This window comes from Panthera pardus, unplaced genomic scaffold (assembly GCF_024362965.1).
Source record: "Panthera pardus isolate Hobbes unplaced genomic scaffold, ASM2436296v1 HiC_scaffold_13, whole genome shotgun sequence".
In the NCBI taxonomy this organism is placed as follows: Eukaryota; Metazoa; Chordata; class Mammalia; order Carnivora; family Felidae; genus Panthera; species Panthera pardus.
The window spans coordinates 51,629,020-51,654,969 of NW_026526688.1; the positions used below are offsets into that span (position 1 = coordinate 51,629,020).

At 41.4% G+C, this 25,950-nt stretch overlaps 1 protein-coding gene across 2 annotated transcripts; it reads left to right on the top strand.

The window, feature by feature from the left end:
- The first annotated feature begins 1,145 nt into the window (after positions 1 to 1,145).
- PRSS55 (serine protease 55) lies at positions 1,146 to 18,105 on the top strand. Of its 2 annotated transcripts, none has more exons than XM_019440913.2 (5): positions 1,146 to 1,281; positions 5,372 to 5,564; positions 6,873 to 7,123; positions 8,523 to 8,665; positions 17,756 to 18,105. In XM_019440913.2, exons 1-5 carry the CDS (start codon positions 1,203 to 1,205, stop codon positions 18,056 to 18,058), a joined length of 969 nt encoding a protein of 322 aa, XP_019296458.1. In that variant the 5' UTR covers positions 1,146 to 1,202; the 3' UTR covers positions 18,059 to 18,105. The 2 variants fall into 2 exon arrangements, with proteins under 2 accessions (XP_019296458.1, XP_053757076.1); XM_053901101.1 differs by having other exon boundaries at positions 1,264 to 1,376.
- The last annotated feature ends 7,845 nt before the right edge of the window (positions 18,106 to 25,950 follow it).

Here is a 25,950-nt window from a genome sequence, read left to right on the forward strand (position 1 = left end):
TGAAGAGGCAGATTATCATAAAGAACAGATGGGGAATGCACCATCCCATGGCCACAAAACAGGCCCTGGCCCCACCCTCAGAAAGGACACCTAGATGCTGAGGAGCAGCTACCTGCAAGGGTAGGACAAGAGGAGGAGTGAGTGACTTGTCCTGGAATTTCTCCCCTCAGGAAGTAGCTGGAGCCACATTCTGGGTATAGTAAAGAGGGGCCACCACCCAAGTCACGTGATCTTATTTTGGGCTTTATAACTTTACTGGTGGACCCTATCATTCCTTTTTTTGGAAGTAAGAACACCAAGGGAGCAGGCTAGACAGAGTAGACATCGTGGTCTGGAAAATGACCTGTGGTCACTTTGGGAACTGAAATTAGTGAGATTCACTTCCTAACACTGGGCCTGGCCAGTGGCCAGAAAGGCAGTACTGAGGATGGTTAGGTAAAGTCCCAAATAAGTGTGCTGAAAGTTCAGGGGGAAAATAGTAAGGTCTAAATCCCATGACTGAGGTGTTGACATAAGGAGAAGCCATGGACCAGGAATTTACACCTCAGATCTGACCTTTCCATCTTTAGAAATGGACAGGGGCATATCTGGAGATTTGGAGGCCATGCATAATCAACTCAGAAAGTGGTGGGAGCAAGGATTGTCACCGGCTGGGCTGGGCATGAGGGGATGCCAGAGCCTCTGAACCCAGCATGGGAGGGTCACACCTGCAGCTTCAGATCAGAGGCCTGAGCAGAAAACCTTAAGGGCAAATGTACTGGGTAGAGCATTAGTGCTGGGAGAGGCCTCTTGGCCTCCTGGAACTTCTGCCCAATCTATAGATCCAGCCTGGCAACCCCTTGCTGATGTCTTATACACAGATTCACAGAGAACCCTTTACATGACGAGCTTTGTGGAATAGGCATTTGAGGCTTTAAAAAGGGTGGGAGTGACAGAGACAAAAGCAAGGTGCCTACCAAGGACTCAGTGAGGGACAGGTCCTGCCCAGATCAGCAGGAAGGGAAGCTTAGACAAGAAGGCTTCAAGGATGAGGTCCTTCTGTGCAACCACCTTGAAAACAAAATGGCAGGAGGAGAAGGCTGCATGACCTGACTGAGTTCTCAAACTCACAGCCCATTGTGACATCACCAGCCAGGGACTGGCTATAATAAGGGAGGATCTGTCAGCATCATTTCCCTCAGCCCTGGCCTCCATCACCTCCTATGCCAACATCAAAGTCAAGGGCCATGCTTCTGTTATCAATTCTGCTGCTCATGTCCCAAGCCAAGGGTGTACATCTCGGTATGTGGACCCTTCTCCCAGTGGTCAGAGTAGCTCTCCCAGGTGGGGCTGGGCATGACAATGGCCCTGCTCACATCACTTTCATCCAGTCAATGGTGAGCATTAAGGGCTGAGGTACAGATCTGGTTAGCGAGTTCATTGATTCGCTAATTGGCCACTAAGAGGTTGGCCCAAAAGAGCACAACAGCAGTTCCTTCAGGTTTTCCCACAAACCCTTCCTGAAAATACTTCCCTTTCTTCTCTTCTCTTCCTCAGCCCAAAGTTCAACCTGTCTGACCTTAAGTTTCAGTTTTGAAATCCTAGAATTTATCCCTGAATGAGTAATGGAGTACCTAGAAGCAAATGCCCAGAATGAGCTGAACATCAGACCTCTAAATCTGAGGAAGAAGAGTGTGGGGGTTGGGAGTATTACAGAGCTCCCATGAACTGCAGATGCAGAGCAGAAGCATAGCTAGGCACACTCACATGTGTGCAGGCGGGCAGGCGGGCAGGAGGCCAGGGTCTTCTGTTATCAGTAGGCAGCTCCCTCATGGGTTTTCTCTCCAAGGGTGGCTGAGGTTGGAAGGAAGGGTTACTTAGCTGCCTTTATGGGTCACGTAATTCTCCATGTTTAATTTACACACCCCCACAGTGGGGTCTCCACTCTCATCCCCATGCATGTGCTAGGAACTCTGAGCCTTACAAAGGTTGAAGATTTGTCCCAAGTCACACAGTGGGGAAGTGAAAGAGCTGGGATTTGCACCCATCTGACTCCAAGGCTTACATTTCCCTCTCTGCACACTACCCCATGAAATGAACACAGCCTATTCACCTGGCCTCCCTCATTCTAGCCTGGGGTTGACTGAAATATGATTGGGGGATGGTGCATGGTGTTGGGAGAGAATCAACAGAATGCACCCTTCTGCCAGTGTGTTCAGTTGCAGCTGATTCTCACCCATTTCACCACTGTCTCCATCACAGCTTAGGGGTTTTGTGCTCTGGTATTAATCTACAAGTCCACACGATTCTACACTGGTGATATTGGTTGTTCTCAGGACAAAGATGGAGAATGGAGCCCAGCTGCCAGCCTTGTGGAGACTTTGGTACAAGAAGATAGGAGAAATTCTGACAGCTAATGTGGCTTGAGGATTTACTGTATGCCAATCACTGTGTTGGGCACTTTAACACCCATTATCTCATTTAATCTGTGCATCTGGGTTGTTTTTTTTTTTTTTAGTTTATTTATTTTGAGAGAGACAGAGACAGTACAAGCAAGGGAGAGGCAGAAAGAGGGAGAGAGAGAAAGAATCCCAAGACTCCACACTGTAAGCACAAAGCCCCACATGGGGCTCAAACTCACAAACTGTGAAGTCATTGCCTGAGCTGAAACTGAGTCAGATGCTTAACTGACTGAGCCACCAGGGACCCCTGTGTATCTGTTTTATAGGGTAGGTCCACTTTAGGAATGAAGAAAGGGAGTATAAGCAATGTTTTTAAGTTGCCTACAAATCATTCAATCAGTAAACAACAGAGTCACCATTTGGATCTTGGGCTGTGGGAGCCCAGGGTCTACCTCTTAGCAAATGCCATATTCTGCTTTTCAGAGATGTCACACAATTGGCACCCATAGCAGTCATCCATCATTCAATCAAACCTGAAGTTCATAGTCAGTCTTAGTACTGTGACACATTTCTTCCTACATGCATAAGGCCAGCTTGTTCACATGATTGAAACCATAAGTTTGTATATGATTTTTTTATCCTGACTTTCCCCCATAACATTGTCTCATGACTCACATCATTTAAAGCTCTTCATAAGCATAATTTTCATGGCTGAATGGATATGCCCTACTTAGTCATGACCTTGAGGATGTCTTCAATCTCTTGCCATTATAGAGATCACTGTAGTGAACATCTTTATACTTCTGCATTGCAGATTCTTACCTTAGGTTAAGTTCCTAGCAGTGCAGCCACTGAGTTAGAGGATCATTCACCATTGCTGAGTGTCTCCTGCCTGCCAGCTGTAGTTCCACTAGCAACAAGGCCTCCATGTCTCCTTCCCTAGATGCTTCTTATGTTCTGATGTCATAATCAGGCAAAGAGGGATGAATAATGTCTGACTTAACACAATGATAGAGCAATGAAGGAACATAATGCAGGGTAGGAGATAAAGAAGGGCCAGGACAGGAGGGGCTGGGAAGACCTGTCCAAAGAAGTGATTCTTGAACAAAGGCCTGAACAAAGTGAGCCATGCAACCATAGGAGAGAAGAATACTCCAAAGAATGGCACTGAGTAGTGCTAACAGAACCAAGCCTGAAGGCAGACTCTCTAGGTTCAAAACTGGGTATGGCCATGATTAGCTGTGTCACATTGGGCAAATTAAACTCTCTGTCCCTCAGCTGTCTCAACCGTAAAATGAGGATGGTAATAATAGTACCTACCTCATAGTATTGTTATGAAAATTAAGTAAATTGGTCTTTGTAGAGTGTAACTGTGTGTGACATATGGTAAGCACTCTATGTGTGTTTAGCAAATAAAAGAGGAAGTACAGACTCAAAAGTTCCACAAAGAGGGGTGCCTGGGTGGCTCAGTCGGTTGAGTGTCTGACTTCGGCTCGGGTCATAATCTCACAGTTTGTGGGTTTGAGTCCTGCATTGGGCTCTGTGCTGACAGCTTGCTCAGAGCCTGGAGACTGCTTTGGATTCTTGTCTCCTTCTCTCTGCCCCTCCCCTACTCACACTCTGTCTCTCTCTGTCTCTCAAAAATAAATAAATGTAAAAAAAAATTAAAAAACAAAGTTCTGCAAAGAGCCTTAATAGATTCCTGACAGCTGAAGTTTCTTGACACATATTGCTAAATTTTCACTCTAGCTTTTTTTTTTTAAACAAAACAAAACAAAACAAAACAGACCACTACAGGTCACTCCAACCTACACTACAAAATCCTCAAAATGTTCATTGAGTGAAAATTTGGGAAAGTGGCATCGAGAAAGAGACAAGAGGAAAGCTAAGGCTCCTTAGAGTCAAACTCATTCCTTGTTCCAGAACACAAGGTGGAACTTCAAGTCAACAAATATAAATGGAGTATCTCCTCCTCCTGGGGCAAGGAGCTGGACACATATTCTCTCCAGAGGTGAATTCTCTTCTCTGCACAAGCAGTCACAGCCTTTGCTCTCAGCTTGCTGGGGCATGGAGCTGCTTTGCCTGGAACACAAATGTTCTAACCTACCACAGCTCAGGGCTTGCAGTAGGTCCCAGCCCTTTCTGGGCCACCTTTCTGGTTTCCTGCATGTATGTTTCCTGTGGCTGCTGAAACAAACCACCACAAACCTAGTGGTTTAAACAACATGCATGTTTCATCTTACAGTTCTGTAGGATAGAACTCCAGCACAGTTCTCACCAGGTGAAGATCAAGCTGTCACCAGGACTTTGTTCCTAATCTGAGGCTTTAGGGGAGATTTTTGCTTGCTTCAGCTTCTAGAGGTCATCTGTATTCCTTGGCTTGTGGACCCTCCATCTTCAAAGCCAACAACGTTGCATCTCTGCATGCTTTTCTTCCACAGTCACATCTCTCTCTTGCTTCCTTCCACCATGTTAAGGACCCTTGTAACTGCATTGGGCCCCCTACCATTATCCATAAATAACCACCTTATTTTAAGGTCATCAGATTAGCAACTTTAATTCCATCTCCCAAATCCCCTTTGCCCTGGAAGGTAACATAGTCACAAGTTCCAGGGTGTGGTCCGTTAAGACATGGACATCAACAGTGGCGGGGAGGGCATTATTCTGCCTACCACTCCAGGGATGGCTCTGGGCCAAGTATTTTACTCTGATTTCTCTTGGACTAGAGCAGAAATAAGCTCAGTGAGTTGACTTGCCTGAGATCACAATGCTGTAAGAGGGGACAGAGCCAACACTTCTGACCCAAGTTCCAGACTCTGTTTAACAAAATAAACCATCTGTTGGCTTACTCATCTTCCTAGAGATGCTTCACAGGGCCAGCCTCAGTTTCCTCATCTCTAGAATGGGTATAGTGATAGCTACTTATAAGCCTCTATGGAAACTGACCAAATGTTGCATCTTTTCCCTTTTTGTCTCTTTCATTCAACCAGAATGTGGTAAAAGACCCATTTTTGAGGAAGGAACTCAGTATTCCAGAATCATAGGGGGGATGGAGGCTGAGGTGGGTGAGTTCCCATGGCAGGTGAGTATTCAGGCAAGAAACGAACATTTCTGTGGTGGCGCAATCATCAACGAGTGGTGGATTGTCACTGCTGCTCACTGCTTATTTTATGAAGAGCTATCGTGAGTATCAAGAGCCCATTGCTTCTGACAATGTTCACCCCCAGGACACACCCACACTCAACAAGACTCAATTTCTTAAGGAAATCCTAGACCCGGTCAGTCCTGAATCAGACAGGAGTGACTACCACCCATGGAAGATAAGACAGTGAACCTGAGGCTGGCATCTGCTGTGCCCTCCTCATGGTCACCTAGGACTAATAACTATGGTTTCCATGAGGTCACACACTGTCCTTTTCAGGAAAATTTGTGGTTTGGTGGAATCAAAAGGCTTGGTCCATTCACCTCTTCTAGGACATTTAAGTCCTTCTAGGAAGAAATCCTCCTAATTCTGGAAGTCTGAGATCCTGGGCTGACACCCTATTTACTTGCGCCTTGTGGAGTTTTCTCTGCACTCCAGGAGACTGGCTGTAAATCTAGTGTAATCATGATTCTGTTACTTGCTAAGAAACTACCTGCATTAACTTATTCATTCAGACACCAACCCTGAAGAAGGTAGATGAATAACCCCATTTTAACTCATTCAATCTTACAACAGCCCTCTGAGGCAGGTAGAATGAACAACATTATTTTACAGAGAGGGAAACAAATCCAATAAGGCTAAGTGACTCACCGAAGATACACATAGAGTAAACAGAAATAGGATTTGAATTCTGGCTCCAGAGCTTATGCTTTCTGCTATATCTGCTACACTACCCCAAGAAAGTTTGAAGATACACAGGAAGATTGACTTTTAAAAGTTAATAAAAAACAGGGGAAAGTTTCACCATGGCATAACCAAGGAAACTTGTTGCATATGCTTCCATAATATACTTAAGGTTGGCTATTGGGAAGTTTCTGGCCATTCTGCTTGGAGGGAAGTCCTTAATTATTATTGAATATTCTTTCTGCTTAATCAATGGTAGGTCTAGATTAAATTCTGTGCTGGGTCTGTTAAGTTGCTGGTAGACAAATCAATGTAATAACACCTTACCTATCTGAAGCATGTTTGATCTATGCCAAGTGGCCTTTTCTGTATCTTTGGAGTCTCCAGAGCTAAGAACTTTGTCTGTAGCATTAGGCAGGAGTATCTCATTCACATCTCTAGGACTGTGCTGGAGCAGCAATGTGGCTGTGGTCTGCCACCCTTGCTGTTTCACTTCCCTCTACCTTTTTCAAATTCTCACATCTTCTGAACAACAGCCCCAAGAGGACAAGTCCTAGTGGCCCCTAGAGCCATATGGGATTAGGTTGTTTGGGCATAGCAAATTCTTTGTACCTTGTGACTTCTCTTCTCCTCCCACCTCCCCCTGTCTGGTTCTGTGCCACCAGTCCAATGGACTTGAGTGTTGTGTTGGGAACAAATGACTTAAGAAGCCCATCCTTGGAAATAAAGAGGGTTACCAGCATAATTCTTCACAAGGACTTTCAAAGAGCCAACATGGACAATGACATCGCCTTGCTGCTGTTGGCCTTGCCCATCACTTTCAGCGGTTTGAAAGGGCCCATCTGCCTGCCCAGGAAGCTCAGCCCCTCCATGTGGCACAAATGCTGGGTGGCAGGATGGGGTCAGACCAACACTGGTACGTGACTGCTCAGCATTTCTTGAGAGTTTCTGGGGGAAAAGCCATATCGTTGGCATCTGAGGATGGGACAGTAAATCAAAAGATATGGGCAGGAGCATGAAAGGAGAGAGGGCCAAGGAAGGAGGGAGGAGACAAGGACTTGGATTGGAGCAAATCCCTGCATACCTGAGGTTCATAGATGCCAAATATCAGCTCTTCCTAGTGCCAAGGAAGCATCTCCTCAAAGCCCCAAGCTGAGATGTTAGGTCCAAGCCAAACCCTGGGTGTGGTCATATTCAGCCAGCACAGAGCAGCCTTGTTTGTTTGTTTAACTGAATTTAAACTCTCTGGTTTGCCAGGGACCCCTACACTTTTTATTCACTCACATCTCCCTTGATTCACACATTGATGTTTCTCACCTGGTTCCTATGGGCATTTAAGATGCCTGCCCTGGCCCAGACTTTTGATGGTCCTGGAGTGTTGCCCAACCATTCTTAGAAATGAATCTGTTGTTACTTGTTACATTGTTACTTGGCCAAAATAGGAGAAACTGTACCAGGGTAGAAAGGGATTATGAAAGCCTCATTGGATTATCCCCAAAGAAAATAGGTAAGGGAAGGTATGAGAACAGTACAGCATAGTCTCAGGCCTGAACAAGACTCTAGGTCCATAAGGAGCTTTGCAACCAGCTGGGGTCTGGAAGATGGTAAGTATTTCAGGAGTTTGGTAACTATAGAACAATTAGAGTAGCACTGTTTCTGGGCTCTGGGCACTACTGGAGAGTTAGAAGTGAGGAGGTTGCAGATGAGTACCTTTAAGATTAAAACTAGTCAATAAGGAGAATAATTTGGAAATCTGTGTGGTCTGGGTTAATGAGATAGACGTCCAGACAAATTCCTGAAAGCTGGCAGTCCAAAGAGGGCCTTGGCAAATCCCCTATAAAGAATCTTAACCAACCTACCCCTCATCTGGAGGACTTGAAAGCGTTTTCACTGGGAGTGCAAACCCACTTTCAGCAGCCCTGTGTTGGGGAAGTGCCATACTCACATATTAAAAAAGTAGCAATAGGTACACATGCTGAAGAGGCAGGATTATGCTAAAAAATGATCAATAGCCAGTTCCAAGAAGTCAAGTCTGTAAGGCTGGTTGGAGTCAAGCAGGAAGCCTGCTTAGAAGCAGGAATATGATATTGAATAAGAGGAATAATTCAAGTAGATAGAGAATTGTTTAGAAAAGCCTGGGGTGGCAGAGTGAGTGAACTGCATGGGATTACTGGAAGGAAGTGGAGAATGGAGGATGTGGTGGAAGGTGGACAAGTGGCTGGTGGGACACGGGGAGGCACAGGGTGATCTAGTTGCATTATCAGCACTGGGATGCTGTCTAATGAGTTTTCTAATGTGCCTTCTCTGTGGGCTAGATGACAAAAACTCTATGAAAACTGATCTGATGAAAGTGCCAATGATCATCATGGATTGGAAGAAATGTTCAAAGGCATTTCCGAGACTTACCAAGAATATGCTGTGTGCTGGATATGAGAATGAGAGCTTTGATGCTTGCCAGGTAATTAGGAGGTAACCCCACCCTCATCCTATAGGGTCCTGTCATCTCAAGACTGCCAATGCAGGGGTATCCTTTCCTCACTGAGAATAGACAATAAGAGCCTGGACAATGTGTAGGAATCAGGGCTCAGCCAGGGCAATATGGGCATGGACTGTGGAGTACTTTTTGCCAGGTCTTTGGAATATTAGTGCATGCCCATGATTCAGTATGCAGCAACACTGCATAAATATTTCTGCTCTTCTACAGATATACTACATAAATAGGACTCCAAGATTTTTCCATTTCTTGGACTTCTTAAAAAACAGAATTTGAGATTCATATAAGGAACTATTGTATTTTCATTAATTTAGCAACTACTGTTGTGCACATTAAGCCCTGGGGAATCTATCCATAAATGAGATATAGTTTCTCACCTAAAGGAACCCATAATCTCCTGGGAAGGAAGTTGAGTAAACGTATAATATTTAGGATGATACATGTGGGTGTCAATGAACTAAAAGCTGATGACTTAGCTTTAATAAAATGAACGCAACAATGTAAAAAGAAAAATATTTTTGATTGATGCTAGAAAAAATAGAGAAAAACTCAGAAATTAGTTTTTTATGGCTCTAAGGATGAATGATGGGTTTTGTCTTTAAAGCTTAAGGATGCTCTCTTTGTCTTGGGAGATGCTTTCTTCATAATCACCTTGATGAGCCCACTTACTCCTACTAATTTGCTAGGCAATGGATCTGGTCACTGGTATAAAACTATGAATGCAGATGTTAAATATTCTATGGAGTAATGAAAAGCTGTCTCATGGAAGGGGAGAGTATTTATCTACAGAATTATCTATTATTGTTTAACCCTGGTAGGCTCTGAGATAGGGCCTTAGGAGGGAGTTGCTTGGATAGGGTTGAAGAAATCAAGGGAGAAGAGAATGGAGAAGGGGCTCTGAGGTAAGAAAGAATGGCCTCCAGCAGCAATGATGCCGAGTTTATTTTTTATTTTTTAAATGATTATTTATTTACTTTGAGAGAGATAGAGAGAGCAAATGGGGGAGGGGCAGACAGAGAGGGAGACAAAATCCCAAGTAGGCTCCACATTGTCAGCACAGAGCCCAATACAGGGCTCAAACTCACAAATGAGATCATGACTGGAGCTGAAATCTGGAGTCAGATGCTTAACTGACTGAACCACTCAGGTGCCCCAATGATGCCGAGTTTAGGAGTCTCCCATGTGGTGAATACTGTGAGGACCAAAAGGAGGGACAAAATCCATGTCACATTAACCTTGTGTTTTCTTCACATTCTGGACAATTTAAAACATTTTAAAACAAACAAACAAAAAGAATTGGAACTTGTGGTTCCAGACAAGATGGAGTAGACACATTTACCCCAATCTCTCCCACTTAGTACAGCTAAAAGTACTGGACATTATATTGTAAAACAAAAATAAAGACTGAAAAGTAGAGATGGACTGACTAGATATCCCAATGCTTAAGGAATGACACAACAGTGTGTTCCTTGGGTTTTCTTTTTGCCTCTTATATATCCCACACTGGATGCTAGACAAACCTGCAACCCAGAATACCAATGATCACAGATGAAACTAACAAAACAAGAAAGACTTCCCTCTCTTTGGACCAGGAGACAAGCAACCTAGCAAGGCAGAAACATTTTTGACAATAAATATTAAACATTGTATTCCAACAACAACAACAACAAAAAAAAAAAAAAAACAGGAAAAAAACTGATAGCCCCTCTACCCCATCAACCAAGGTCAAGTGGACAACCTCGACTTCCTCCCTTCCCCTGCCCTCCACCGTGGTTACAGAGGAAGCTAAGTGGAGCTTAGCTTTAACTATCATCTAGTAGTAACAAACCACCCTCTTCCTCTCTTGATGTCAGTGGAGGCCACCTGAGGAACTTGAGCTTCCACCACACCCAGGTGTGCCACCCAGGTATAACTGGACACTCCTGCTCCTCCTCTGGCTGTGATCGCTGGTCTGCTGGGCTTCCACTCCAATCCAATGGCAAAGAGTTGCTATTTCCCTTCCTCTGCTCCCAATCTCAAAGAGCCCTGTTAAAACTGAATATTTAAATGAGAACCAGAGTGTTATAACCTAATACTCAAGGCAGGATCTGTCATCACTAGAATAGAGAGTTGGATTTAATCTATTGATAAACCTGGGATAAGGAAAATAAAGAAATAAAGAAAAATAAAGCCAAAAGTCTGAGTAAAAAATCTTTTTAAAATTGAGAACCATTAATTCCTAGAATAAGTTCAATTAAAATGTAACTCAAAGTGTATTATGCACTAAAACTATAGTTTTATAGTAAAAGTATAAACATTTTTAGAAATATAACACAGGAAATCTTTAAGACATAGAGTGACTTCAAAAACAATTCATAAAAGGAAAAACTGATAAACTGGACCTCATCAAAATTAAATATTTTTTCTCTGTGAAAGACCCTATTAAGAGTTTTACCAAATCCAAGTTCAGCTGCCCTGTCACTTGAAAGGCCATAACTCAAGAGACGAGTTTTTGATTGGGAAGAAATTTGAGCTTTATCCAGCAACCCAGGGGGAAGGTGGACTCTTGACCAAAAGCCAAGTCTAAGGTTTCTACCTGGCCCAGGGATTTTTGAAGGGTTTGAGGGTAGTTAATCAGCAAAGGGAGTGCAGTGGCTGGCAACGTTTCTTGATCATGTGCAGACTCAATGATGCCAGCTATAGATGTTATCTCAGTGCTTGGAGGTTGTGCAAGGGGGTCTGGTTCTTTTTTTGTGATGTACAGGAGTACTCCATTCTTTCTGCAAAAGAGGACCAGGTGTACAGATGCACAAAGGGAGGTTAGTAAAATCATTTGTGTGACCTAAAAAAACCCAAAAAAACAATCATTTGCAGGACCTAAAACAACAACAACAACAACAACAACAACAAAACAAAAAATGTTAAAAAACCTATTAGCTAATCAGAAAGCCAAGTAGACTTCAAACAGAATTGCTGGCCTCTGTGGCCTGGGAAAGTTCTAGTCCTTTAACTCCTCAAGATCCATGGTCTGCAAATCTCAAAGAAAGTAAATTATTTCTGCTACACATCAAGGGACTTAGGTCAGCAAGTAAGGAGTATGTTAACTTGAAGCTAGTCAACCCTTATGACTGGTTGGATTGCTCTTACAAGAGGATGGAAACAAAACTACAGATTGGGAGATAATACACAACAAAGGAATTACCTAGAATATATAGAGAACTCTCAAACTCTCAAACAGTAGGAAAAAAAAATCCAATTAGAAAATGGGCAAAAGACATGAACAGACATTTCACTAAACAGGATATATAGGTGGCAAATAAGAACATGAAAAGAGGTTTAATATCATTAGCCACTAAGCAAATGCAAATTAAAACTACAATGAGATATCACTACATACCTCTCAGAATGGCCAAAATAAAAAACAGTGACACCCTCAAATGCTGACAAAAATGCAGAGGAACTGGATCGCTCATACAGTGATGGTGGGAATTTAAAATAATCCAACCACTCTGGAAAACAGTTTGGCAATTTCTTTAAAAAAAAAACCGGATGCACTCCTGCCACACAACACAGCAAATGTCACTCTTAGGCACTTAGTTCAGAGAAATGAAGTCATATATTTGCATAAAAATCTGTACAGGAGTGTTTATAACATTCATAATAGCCAAAAATGGAAAACAAATGTCTTTAAAGATGTGGACTGTTAAACTGTGATACACCAATACCATGTAATACCAGTCAGTTATGACAAAAAGAAACTATCGGTACATGTAACAATGTCGATGGATCTCTCGAGACTTATACTGTGTGAAACAAGCCAATCCCTAGAGGTCCCACACTGAATGATTCCATTTACATAACATTGTAGAAATGACAAAATTATAGAAATTGAGAACAGGTTCGTGGTTGCCACGGATTAAGAAAGGGTTGCAGGTTGGAGGGAAGTGGATGTAGCACAAAAAGGGCAACATGAGGGATCCCTGTGTCAATGTCAAAATCCTGGTTGTGCTAATGTACTATACTTTTGCAAGATGTTATTATTGGAGGAAACATGTAAAGATGTTATTTTTGGAGGAAACATGGGATCTCTTTGTATTATTTCTTACAACTGCACATAATTCTACAACTATATCAAAATTAAATAATGAAGAGAAGACAAAGCTTCCCAGTAATAGCAGTTACAGAAAGATTTTGAAACATAGCCAGGCCACAGACTCAGACAGCAACCATTTCATAGTGAAGCAGGAGGAAAAGGACTCCAATATCAATAGAAAAGGGGAAATAACATTTAATAGATAAGATTGGAAAGGTAGAGCATTTGGAGAGAATGTGGGAAAAATCACAAAGGCTTGAAACAACTCATATGTTCAGGGAATTTCCAATATTTCAGAAGCCAAAAGTCATAAAAGGTGAGTCTGGGGAAGTGGACAGAGCAAGATCACCAAGGGAGGTGTGTGCCAGGCATGAAAGACTTGCTTTTACCCCAGGAATCCCTCCCACTGCTCACCCAAGAATATAAGAATCAGGACCCATGGGCACTCCCACCTCCTATTTCAATCTCTTTGATTCAACATTATCCCACATTCAAATGGCCAAAGCCAACTATGACAAAATTTAAAATAATCAAGTGTCATTTTTGAGGACATTTTTGGTACCCTTTGCTTCAATGGCTGGATCTACCATCTAGAGTCTAGGATTTTTGCTATAATACCTCTCCTATGAACATATACTTTAGTGAAAGCTTCTAAAATTAAGTATCTATTACCTAAGAGTGTTATAAATGAGTGTGCTGTTATCATTTTAGGCCTTGTTTTTAAAATTGTGAAGTGAGAAGCCTTGCTCTCTGTTCAGATAGCTTTCTATTGCTAACAATAAGCTGACAGTGATGCGTCAAGGAAATTTTTCTGAAAGTCTACAATATTATCATCACTTAAATAGATAAACCAGGCAGACCGTCCCCTATGGTTTAAAAATAATTGCCTTTAAAAGGAAAATCATACTTTTAAATTTAGCAAATTTCTAAAAAAACATGCCATCACATAACTCAGGGAAATGATAATTTTATAATGAAAATATTTAAATCTGTTCAAAATAATAGCAATAGATCATGCTATACTTAAAATACAAATTAAAATCAAATGTTACAGGGGTGCCTGGGTGGCTCAGTAGGTTAAGCTTCTGACTTTGGCTCAGGTCATGATCTCATGGTTCATGAGTTTGAGCCCAGGATTGGCCTCTGTGCTGACAGCTCGGAGCCTGGAGCCTGCTTAGGATTTTGTGTCTCCCTCTCTCTCTGCTCCTCCCTCACTCAGGCTCTGTCTCTCTCTCTCTCAAAATAAATAAACATTTAAAAAATTTTAATTAAATGTTATAATTAAAAACAACTGAATTTTTTATTTATTCTTCCCAACACTTTTCCTATTTGTAATACCCTTACAAAGATTATACTATGAAAAATAAAGAGTTCAGTTAAAAAATAATTTTTAGGGGTGCCTTGGTGGGTCAGTTGGTTGAGCATATCACTCTTGATTTCGGCTCAGGTCATGATCCCTGGGTTGTGGGATCAAGCCCCACATCAGGCTCCACGTTGAGTGTGGAGCCTGCTTAAGATTCTCAGTCTCTCTTTCTCTCTCCCTCTGCCCCATTCACACTCTCTCTAAAATAGTTAAACTTAAAAACTAAAAGAAAGAAATGCACTGTTTTCTTATATGTCTTGGCTCCAGCAGAAACGTTGTCTTATTCGTGTGTAAATTCTCAGTGCCTAGTGCAGCGCTTGGCACGTGAAAATGCTCAACAAATGTTTGTCAAATAGATGAACTTTCCAAGTAAGCCAGGGACTATGTATCAGTAAGGTAGCACTAGTGGAGGGGACGTCTGAGAGAGGTCCTCAAGGAGGCTAAGAGTCTGCAGGTGGAGAGGAGATAAAGAGCTGGCAATCAGCTGGGCTGTTGGGAAGTCTGGTCATGGGATTGCCAAACTGACTTGGATTTAGACCTGAGCTGCTTTTTTGTTTTCAACTACTTTATTTTTTTAGAGCAGTTTTAGGTTCATGGCCAAATTGAGAGGGAGGTATAGGGATTTCCCATTTACCCCCTGTCCCCACAATATGCTTAACCTCTTGTACTACCCACATCCCCACCAGTACCAGGGTACATTTGTTACAACTGATGGACCTACACTGACACTTCATTATCACCCAAAGTTCGTATTTTAAGGTTCATTTATGGTGCTGTCCATCCTCTAAGTTAGGAGAAAAATATGATGACACACATCCATCATTATAGTATCATAAAGAGTAGTTTCACTGTCCTGTGTTATCTTGAGCTCATCACGCATGACACTTTCACAGAAGTCTTATTTCACTCCACAGAATCTTTGACTTTTAGAATCACAGACTTTTCAGAGCTGGAAAGGAATATATAGAAATATTTAATCAAGACTCTGTTTCACAGATGACAAAACATGCTTATTTCAATCATCAATCATTCCCTTCACTATCTGAATGGATCCAAAGCAGTGTAATAACTTCCTAGCTCTTTTACACATATTCAATAATTTCATTTTTTCCATTACCCTGTACCATGGGCTGGGCAGTGCTCACTATCTCTGTTTAACAGATGAGAAAACAGGGATTTAGAATTTAAGTGATTTGCCTGAAGTCCAGGTGGTAATGTGGCCATGCTGGAAGTCAGGTCATTTGGTTCTACCCCAAAACAGACAGGAGTGATCACATGGTGTAATTATCTCACTGTGGTGAACTTGAGAGGCTTCTGTGGTCAGTATGTTTCTTACCAGACAGTTCCCTAGCTATCGGACTTAGTCCTTGGAAGAAAGTCCCCCTTAGTCACTTAACTATTGTTAATAAGATGACAGTGATGCAGCAGCAATCTTTGCTTTTTCTTTCCAATAGAAAGAAAGAAATTAAGTTTATGCATAAAAGGACATGTATTTATAGATGTCCCTCTTGGTCCCAGGAGTCTGTGAAGACAATCTCTATTTCCTAAATCTACAAGCAATGTTTGTAATACATAAGGGTAAAATAACAATATTAATACACTTCAAGGCACTTACTACGTAGCATTTACCCTGTGCCAAGTGATCTATAGATTCTAAATTTTCATCTGCTAACAATCACGAGAAGTGGTTGGTATTATCTCCATTTGAACAATGTGGAAACTGAGGCTTAAAAGAGTTGCTTGCCCAAGGACTGTTCTCTCCATGTTGTGTAAGAAAATAGCAAATAACCAAGGCAACATATTAGTCACATTTTTTATAAATTCATCCCTTCATAAATGAAGAAAGTTATAAAAACAAAATTTATGGAAGGAGTTATTTGAGTGGAAGTCCTGTTGATCTGGTTCTTGCCCAATGACTGAAACAAAACTAGCACAAAGAAAAACACACACCCACAAAAACCAAACAAGTGTTAGAGGTAGTGTTTTGTACTGGAAAGGACAGTTTTGGTTTTGACCCACATTTACTGGGTATCCTTGAACCTTGACCTCTTTGTTAATTCTCTGTATATCCCTCTGCTTGGGGATGTGTTCTTCAGTCAACCCAAACTCCATTTGAACACATTTATTCATCTTCCTCTGCACTTTATCTCTGTTATCCACACCCTATGACCTTGGAACTAGTCCTCATCATTTATACCCCCAAAGTCATCCATGGTTCAGATCTTCATCATTTTCATGTCCTCTTAACTAGTCCCGCTACTTCCTGTCTGACTTCCCTCCAGTCATTGCCACACACAGTCTTCTTGTCAAATTCCTATTCATCCTTCAAACTAAGTGCTTTGAAGTCTATCCTGACAGACCTTCCCATAAACAGAATCAATTTCTTCCCCACTTTGTACTGCTTTTATATTGTGTTCATACTTCTGTCCAAACACAGTTTATCCCATTGGTTTACATTTTTCTCTCTTCCATAGAGCATAAGGTCTTGTATTCCGAAGGCCTGACAATTAGTTTTCCACAGTGAAGATTTGTTAAAAATTGATCACTTTTTGATAAATTCTGACCAATTTTTGAATTATAAAATGGGCATCAAAATACCCACCTCATGTGAGTAGCGGGGTTGATGAGAAACAAAAGTCAAGTGGATAGCTCTGTGCCTCACTTATTATGCCTGGGAAACATTAATCTTTCACCTCCACCTGTTAGAGCTTGTTATAAGATTCCATTCATTCTAGTCACCTGTTTATGACATTGGTAAAGGAAGCTATGTCTCCACTGAAGAAAAGCCTCCTGAATGATTGTAGCCACTCAGCAACTTCCATGAAAGGCAAGTAGAAAGGTGGAAAGAAAGTGTGCTTTGGGATCAGGAAGTTCTCGTTCTAACTCTGGTTGGGCTACTCTGTACCCCTGATCAAGCCTTCATTCCCACTTAAACCTCATTTTCCATGTATCAAAATGGATAAAAGGAAGCCATATATATGTGTGGTACATGTTAGGGACCTGGTATATATTTTCTCTATATATAATCATGTGAGTCATGGACCCATGGGATTCCACACCAGAGGGGTCACACATTCAGAAAAGCTTAGTTCACTTGTGCCCTGAAGACACCCACACCAGAGAATTAAAAAGGAACATCATTCTCCTTCATGGCTCTGGAAGTACATCAAAGGAGACTCAATTCATTTCCACAACTCTAATAATATTTCTTGTATCCTATTTTCATTCCTTTCTTTTATAGCCCTTCGTGGAGCTTCTGATTTGATAAGGCCTCACTCTTCTTCTTCATCTGTGTAGCATTCTCTCTGTCTTCCATCCCCTCTCACTGCATTGTGGATGCAATTATTTTTCTCATCAATTCTCTGTCCTCCTCCCTCTTCAGTGTTATCCTCTCCACTGTCTATAATTTACACCTGCAACTCCCAGAGCCAGCTTGACAGCTGCATGCTGCTCCCTTGGACCCAGGAAAGGGGTGGGCATTGGTCAAAAATGGCAAGATTTCCTTTGGCATCCAGGAGCAGGGTAGACCAGTGCATTCTCTCAATTCATAAGCTATGCTCTGTATCAAATGAACAGTCAAGAATTGTACTCACTATTAAACTGTGTTCTCTGTCCACAGGGTGACAGTGGGGGGCCTCTGGTGTGCACCACAAAATCTGACAAGAACTGGTACCAGGTAGGCATCATCAGCTGGGGCAGGAGCTGTGGACAGAAGAACACTCCAGGAATATACACCTTGTTAGAAAATTACAACCTCTGGATCAAGAATGTGACCGAGATAGAGGGAAGGCCCTTTAATGCTGAGGAAATTCAATCTCCTCCCAATAGGAAACGACTGAGGTCCCACACTGCAGAATTTCCAGAGACAGGCAGCCCCAGATTCTGGCTCCTGATTTCTCTTCTGTCCTATATGCTATTCTAGGTCATTTTCTACTGATAATAAAGCAGATGCTATTCCTTACAAGGAAAGTGTGTGAAAGTGTGCTACCAGCAGAGGGACTGGCTATGAGATTAGATCTAAGGGCCAGAAATTGAGAGTGATATTAGAAAGTAGGACCAGAAAGATAGGCTGGATCACTGGTTTTGGGAGTGGGCTTTGGGTCCCCCCATTAGTCAGGATTCTTTCCATTGCAGGTGAGTTATCTATCTCAAACCATCTAAGGGCAAAAACAGTTATTTACAGATGTACATAAGAGAAAAATACCTAGAGTGGTGTTTGGCTTCAGGCATGGCTGAAACTAGGGGCTCAACAGATGTTGACAGGGACTATTTATTTATTTATAGCCATCAGAAAGAGCCTCCAAGTGGTGGCCATAATGACAACCAGTATGTCCAGTTTGCATCCTACTAACTTAACATCCCCAGTAGAAAGAGAGAAACTGTTTATCATACTTCCAGCAAAAGTCTATGGTCTAATTATTGTGACTTATAAGCCTATGGTCCATCACTATTCCAGTTACTGTGGCCAACAGTGGCACTCTCCAAGATGAGAGGCTCAAGTCACAAGTCCATTCCAGGAGCCAGCAAAGGGCCAGCCATTCAGAACTATGTTCACTGATAGTGGGTGCAGGTGGCACTCCACACAGAAATAAGGGTGATATTAACAGGAAAAGGGGACTGTGTACTGAACATGTCCTTTGATGGTGGACATTCTGGCTGGCTGGCCTCCAAGGCAACCAAATCCCAGGCTCCTAGGAGCTTGTGAAGAAATTATATGGCCAGAAATTGCTGCTTCGGGACCACTGGAAGAACAGGGTTAGAGTGGGGGAAAATAGAACTAGGAGGTGTTTTGTCTCATAATCTATTTCTAAAGAAGTATCAGCCATGCTGTAGATGATGGAAAAGGTCCAGCCTTCCATTTAAAGTTTTGAATTTCCTAAATTGCCACTGTATCTTTAGTGTGGCCCAGAGAATCCAAAGGAGACCAAAGCCAGAGGAAAGAGGCACATAGCAACACTCAGTAATTCAGTCTTAGATTGACAGCTCACAGTGTCAGATGTTGGAAGATTTAGCATAAGGCAGGACCACATCCTCAAGAAGCTTCTTGGAAAATAGTTAAAAGTCCCACACCTGCCCCTCCCAATTGAGTGCTAGAAAGGACCTGGGCAGAGGGGGCATCTTCACAGGCTGGCAGGATCTAGAGGTGTCCTCAGAGAGACTGAAACAGCTTGAGGGAGAAGTGAAGTTTTTCCAAGCATGGAAAGAAGAGTAAATGAAGGACTAGTGTGAGATGAGCATCATTAATTTGACTCAAGAATAAACTGGAACTGAAAATTGGTAGCAAGCTGAAAGCAAGGGGGAAAGATAGTAGACCCTTCTGTCATGCAAGAGAGCAGTTCCAAGGTAGAAAATAAAAATATGATTTTTAAAAAGAGGGTCCTAAGAAATAATTAAGGTTGCTCAAGAAAGGGATAAAAATGGGGTGCCCAGGTGGCTCAGTTGGCTGTGTCTGACTCTTGATTTCAGCTCAGGTCATGATCTCCTGTTTGTGAGTTTGAGCCCTGCCTCAGGCTCTGTGCTGACGGGGCAAAGCCTGCTTGGGATTCTCCCTCTCTCTCTGCGCATTCCCTGCTCTCTCTCTCTCTCTCTCTCTCTCTCTCTCTGAAAATAAATAAATTTTTAAAAAAAGGGGGTAAAAATGAGTGTCCTTAAAATACAGGGGAACTTTAGTCACTCAACTGGGAAGCCTAACCATAATGAGATTAATTGGGACCTGGGGTGGCAGATACCTAATGGTGGCACTCAACTACCCAAGGCAAAGGAGAGCATGGGTACCATAATAGACAGCAGAGTCAACACAGTGATCAGAACAGGCTGACATGCACAGACCCGCAGTGTTAGCTAGTTGATCATGGTGTACCTAGAAGTGAAATAGATAGGAAGCCTACTAAATTCTTACTTGTTCTGTATAAGCAGAGAAGTTCTAGGTCAAGTGAACAAAGGTCTAACTTGAATCATAAAAACAGACAGTTGTGTCTCCTTAATCAATTCTCAGACTTTAACAAGTTATAGACCCAGAACTTCTTAAATTAAAGGGAAGCTGGTATCCTTGATGAAGGATCCTAGTATATTACCAAATATTTATACTGTTAATTTTCTCAGCCTTTCCCAAAGGGATAGACAGCTTTTTTACAAGGATAACTGTACACTGGGGAAGAGAAAATAATCAGCCCTTTGGGGGACTACTAGACACTGGCTCTGAACTGACACTGACTCCAGGAGGCCCAAACATCACTGTAGCCCTCCAGTCAGAGTAAGGGCTTATGGAGGTCATATGATCAATGGGGTTTTAGCTCAGGTTCATTTCACAGGAGGCCCAATAGGTCCCAGAATTCACCCTGTGGTTGTTTCCCCAGTTCTGGAATGCATATTTGGAATAGACATACTGAGAAGCTGGCAGAATCTCACATTGTTCCCTGATCTGTGGAGTAAGAGATATTATGATGGAAAAGACGAAGAAGCCACTAGCACTGCCTCTACCTAGGAAAATAGTAAACCAAAAGCAATACTGCATTCCTGGAGGGACTGAAGATATTAGTGCCCCATAAAAGACTTAAAGGATGCAGGGGTGGTGATTCCCACCATATCCTCATTCATCTTTTCTATCTGGCCTGAACAGAACACTGATAGATCTTTGAGAATGACAGAGGATTATTGTAAGGTTAACAAGGTGGTGACTCCATTGCAGTGACCCTACCAGATGTGCTTTAATTGCTTGATCAAATTAACACATTGCTTAGTATCTGCTATGCAGCTATTGATCTGAAAAATGACTTTTTCTCCATCCTTATCCATAAGGTCCACCAGAAGCCGTTTGCTCTCTACTGGCAAGGCCAGAATTATACCTTCACTGCCCTGCCTCAAGGGCATATAAACTCTTTAGGCCTATGTCATAATTTAATTCATAGGGATATTGGATCATAAGATCCTTTTCTCTTCCACAAGATATCACACTAGTCCATTACATTGATGACATTGTGATAATTGGACCCAGTGAGCAAGAAGTAACAATTATTCTAGACTTACTGGTAAGACTTTTACATGCTAGAGGGTGAGGAAAAAAAATCTAACCCATTTAAAGTGCCTCCTACCTTGGTGAAATTTCTAGAGATTCAGTGGGTGGGATATGGTGAGATATCCTTTATAAGGTAAAGCATAAATTGCTGCATCTGTCCCCTCTTACAACCAAGAAAGAGGTTTAACCTAGTGGGCCTCATTGGGTTTTGGAAGCAACATATTACTCATTTGGGTGGAATGAGGAATCTGGCCTATTTACCAACTGACCTAAAAAGCTGCTGAATGAAGCCCAAAACAGGATAAGGCTCTGCAACAGATCTAGCCTGCCATAAAACTGCTCTACACTTGGGCCATATGATCCAGCAAGTCCAATGGTGCTTAAAATATCAGTGGCAGATAGGGACACTGTTGAAAGACTGTGGCAGGCCCTTAAAGGTAAATTATAGCACAGGTATTTAGGGTTTTGGAGCAAAGTACTGTCATCCTTTGTAGATAACTACTTTCCTTTTGAGAAGCAGGTTTTGGCCTGATACCGAGACTTGTAGATACTGAACATTTAACCATGGATCACCAAGTTAACATATGACCTGAGTTGCCCGTCATGAACTGTGTATAATCTGTCACACCAAGCCATAAAATTGAGCATGTACATACGGTAGCACTCCATAATCCAATGGACATTAGTATATATGAGATTGGACTCAAGTGGCCCTTGAAGACACAAGTTATATCGAGAAGTGCCCCAATGCCCATGGTTCACTCCAACCCAGCCACACTACCTTCTCTCTCCCAGTCTGTACCTATGGCCTCATGAGGAGTTCTCCATGATCAGTTGACCAAAGAAGGGGAAACTCAGATTTGCCTTACAGGTGGTTCTGCATGATATGCAGGCACTATCTGAAAGTAGACAGCTGTAGCATTATAGCTCCTTTTTGGGATATATCTCCTTTTTGAAGGAGAGTGATGAAGAGAAATTCTCCCAGAACTTTGAGCAGTGCACCTGGTTCTTCATTTTTCTTAGAAGGATAAATGGCCACATGTGCAATTATATACTGATTCATGGCTGTGGGAAATGGTTTGGCTGGAGAATCAGGGACTTGGAAGGAACATGGTTGAGAAAATTGGTGACAAAGAAGTCTGGAAAAGAGACATGTGGATAGACCTTTCTGAATGAGTGAAAAAGTGAGGATACTTATGTTCTATGTCAATGCTCACCAAAAGGAGACCTTGGCAGAGGAGGATTTTAACAATCCAGAGGATAGGATGACCTTTTCTGGGAATACCAGTCAGCTTCTTTCCTCAGCCACCCTTATCATCTACCAATGACTTCATGAACAAAGTGGCTGTGTTGGCAGGGATAGAGATTATGCATGGGGTTAGCAACATGGACTCCCAGTCACCAAGGCCAACCTGGCTATGGTCACTGCTGAGTGCTCAACATACCAATGACAGAGACCAATAATATTCCCAATATGGCACCAGGGTGATCAGCCAGCTACTTCTCTCAGGTTGATTACATTGGACTACTTCCATCATGGATGGGGCTAGAAATAAAAGGGGCATAACTCACCTGCTAATAAAATTTTTGCTTCCTGTCCCCACAACTTATACATAGAGGTTGTAGTTATAACTGGAGGAATATTTCCACCATGAGACATAACAATGATTTCATTGAACTGGAAGTTAAGACTGACATATGGCCATTTTGGACTCCTCAAAATGGATACCTCTGAATCAACAGACAAATAAGGGTGTTACTGTGCTGGCTAAGATAATTAATCCAGATTACCAAGGGGAAATTGGACTACTACTCCATAATGGAGGTCAGGATGAGTATGTCTGGAACCCCAGCAATCCATGAAATTAAGGTTAATGGAAAACCAAAACAACCCAATCTAGACAAGACTGCTGATGGCCCTAACCTTTCAGGAATGAAGATTTACCACCAGGTAAAGAACCATGGCCAGCTGAAGTTCCTGCTGATGGCAAAGGAACTACAGAATGGATAGTGGAAGAAGGTAGTTATAAATACCAGATATAACCATGTGACCTGTCACAGAAATAAAAACTGTAATTTTATGAGTATTTTTCCTTTATTTTGTTATGAATGTGTATGTATATATCAAACAAATATCTTTGTTTTCTTCCTTCTTCTCTTATTATGTAACACAAGATGTATTTACTTTATATCATAGTATTTAAGTATAGTTAACTTTATATGGAACTTTATATGAAAGCACTTAATTACATGATATCAAGAGAAAACTAAACATCACAAAAACATTACATCCTCTTCTGGAGAAAGACTTAGTGTATTTTCTATTGTATGTAGAATAGTTGTACCATGTTAGATGGAAGTATGAACTTGTTGCCTTTATTTGGAGACTAGGTTTGACTTAAGGAGATATATGTGAGTGATAAAGGGTGGACTTCTGTTGATTAATTTTATGTGCCAATTTTGAGGATATTTTGGATAAAACTAACATTTAAATTAGTGAACTTTGAGTAAGTGGATTTCCCTCCATGATGTGGGTGAGTCTGAACAGAAAAAAAAAAAAAAGAAAAAAAGACTGACCTCCCTGATCAAAGGGAGATTCACCAGCAGACTGCCTTTGGACTTCACCTGTAGCATCAGCTCTCCTGGGTCTTGAACATGCCAACCCCACTGCAGATTTGGACTTGCCAGTCTCCAAGTCAGAGGAGCCATTTCCTTATAACTAATCTTTCTCTCTCTTTCTTTATATATGTATGCATTTCCATTTGTTTCTGTTTCTCTAGAGAACCCTAAGGAATACAGTGAGGACTATCTTCAGTATAGTAAAGGGAGCTGCTAAGAAAATGAGGTGGAAGCAATGTTGCCATTTAACATTTAACCAACCAATGCAATGCTTCCTCCTGATACAGAGACTATAAGTTTAAACATTATCCAGTCAACTGACTTGTGATTAGTTGTGCTACATGATTGTCATGTATGTCCCATCAGAATTTTGAAACCTTAGACTGTAATTCCTAAACTGTACTGAGGTGCCCCAGGGCACTACTACAAACTTGTAGGGAAACAAGTGGAAGCAGAGACATCTGTGGGACAATGAGCAGGCTACTACTATTAAGTTATTTGGACCCAACTACTTAATAAGTGCAGTCATTAGGTATTTCTTTTGGCCTAGGAGTGCTGTGAATAAAATTACTAAGACACCAAGGGCCCATGAACTGGGGAAGTTTGGGAACCTCTGATGCAGTGCTATGTGAATATTTTGTTTTAAAAGTATGAGCTCTTTTAGTAATATTGTGCACCTTGGCCATACTGGTCAAGTACATTGTTGAATGTCATTCTATTGGAATTTGTATTATCTTTTTCTCATGATTATACTGGAGCTATGGATTTTCGGGAGGAAGATCACAGAGATTAAGTGTATCTTTATCATATCATAACAAGAGGGCATACTATCAACACGATTTTTTGACTCTTGATCTTGGCTTTGATTACCTGGCTGAGGCAATGTTTGTCAGGTCTTTTTACTATAAAGTTGCTCTTTATCCTCTCCTTTCCATACTGTACTCTTTGAAAGCAGTTGCAATACATAGCCCAGTCTTAAGGAATATGGAGTTATACTCCACCTCCTATAATGTAGAGTGTATTTTTTTGGAATTCATCTACACAGGAAACTTGCCTTTTGTACCCTGTATACTATTTTATTTAGCCATTTACATATACCAATATGGACTCACTCTTTACTTTGGGTTTAATCCAAAACTTTTTTTTTTATTTTGTTGCTCAAATTATCCAGCTGTAATCACTGGGAACTCTCTGTTGGTTTCTGTGCTCCTATGACATACCTTTATCAATGTGTGTGTGTGTGTGTGTGCTGCACACGTCATCCTGGCACTGCAAGATGCTAAAAGAGAGCACAGACTTCTTTTTATTATGAACCCGTGAAATTCTTTTTGTTAAAGTTTGATTTCTGTGTCTTACAACTAGAAGAGTTCTGACTGATACAAACGGGACCAGCCTTACTCTTGCACATTATTTTAAAAATATTTTTATTCGTTTTTGATAAAATTGTATATATTTAAGGTGGACAATGTGATATTTTGACATTTGTGCACATTGTGAAATTATCACCAAAATCTAATGAACATAGCCATCACTTCCCATAGTTACCTCTTGGTGTGTGTGGTGAGAATACTTGAGATTCACTCTAAGCAAATTTCAAGGGTAAAATATATAGTTATTAACCATAGTTACCATGCTTTAATTTAGGTCTCCAGAACTTATTCATCTTGAGACTGAAAATTTGTATTCTTTAATCAATACCTCTCCTTTCTCCTGTACCCCAGCTTCTGGTAACCACCATTCTACTCTCTGTTTCTAAGAGTTTGACTTAAAAATTTTTGTTTTTAGATTTCATATGTAAGTGAGATCATGTGATATTTGCCTGTCTGGATTATTTCACTTAGCATAATGTCCTCCAAGTTCATCCATATTGTTGCAAATAGATATCTTTCCTTTTAAATGATGAATGATATTCCACTGTATACCACATTTTTTAATTCATTTATCTGTCAATCGACACTTAGGTTGTTTCCATATCTAAGCTATTGTGAAAGGTGTTGCAATGAACGTGGGAATGAAGATATCTCTTTGAAATAGTTATTTTATTTCCTTTGTATATATATATATATATATACCCAGAAGTGGATGCTGGGTCATTTTTAATTTTTTGAGGAGCCTCCATACTATTTTCCAAAGTTATTGTACCAGTTTACATTCCTACCAACAGTGCACAGGGTTTCCTT

Excerpts from the sequence above, each read along its gene's own strand:
- PRSS55 (XM_019440913.2), top strand. The coding sequence starts at position 1,203 with ATGCCAACATCAAAGTCAAGGGCCATGCTTCTGTTATCAATTCTGCTG. Across the intron at positions 1,282-5,371 it reads AGCCAAGGGTGTACATCTCG|AATGTGGTAAAAGACCCATT; the intron begins GTATGTGGACCC and ends TCATTCAACCAG. Across the intron at positions 5,565-6,872 it reads TTATTTTATGAAGAGCTATC|TCCAATGGACTTGAGTGTTG; the intron begins GTGAGTATCAAG and ends CTGTGCCACCAG.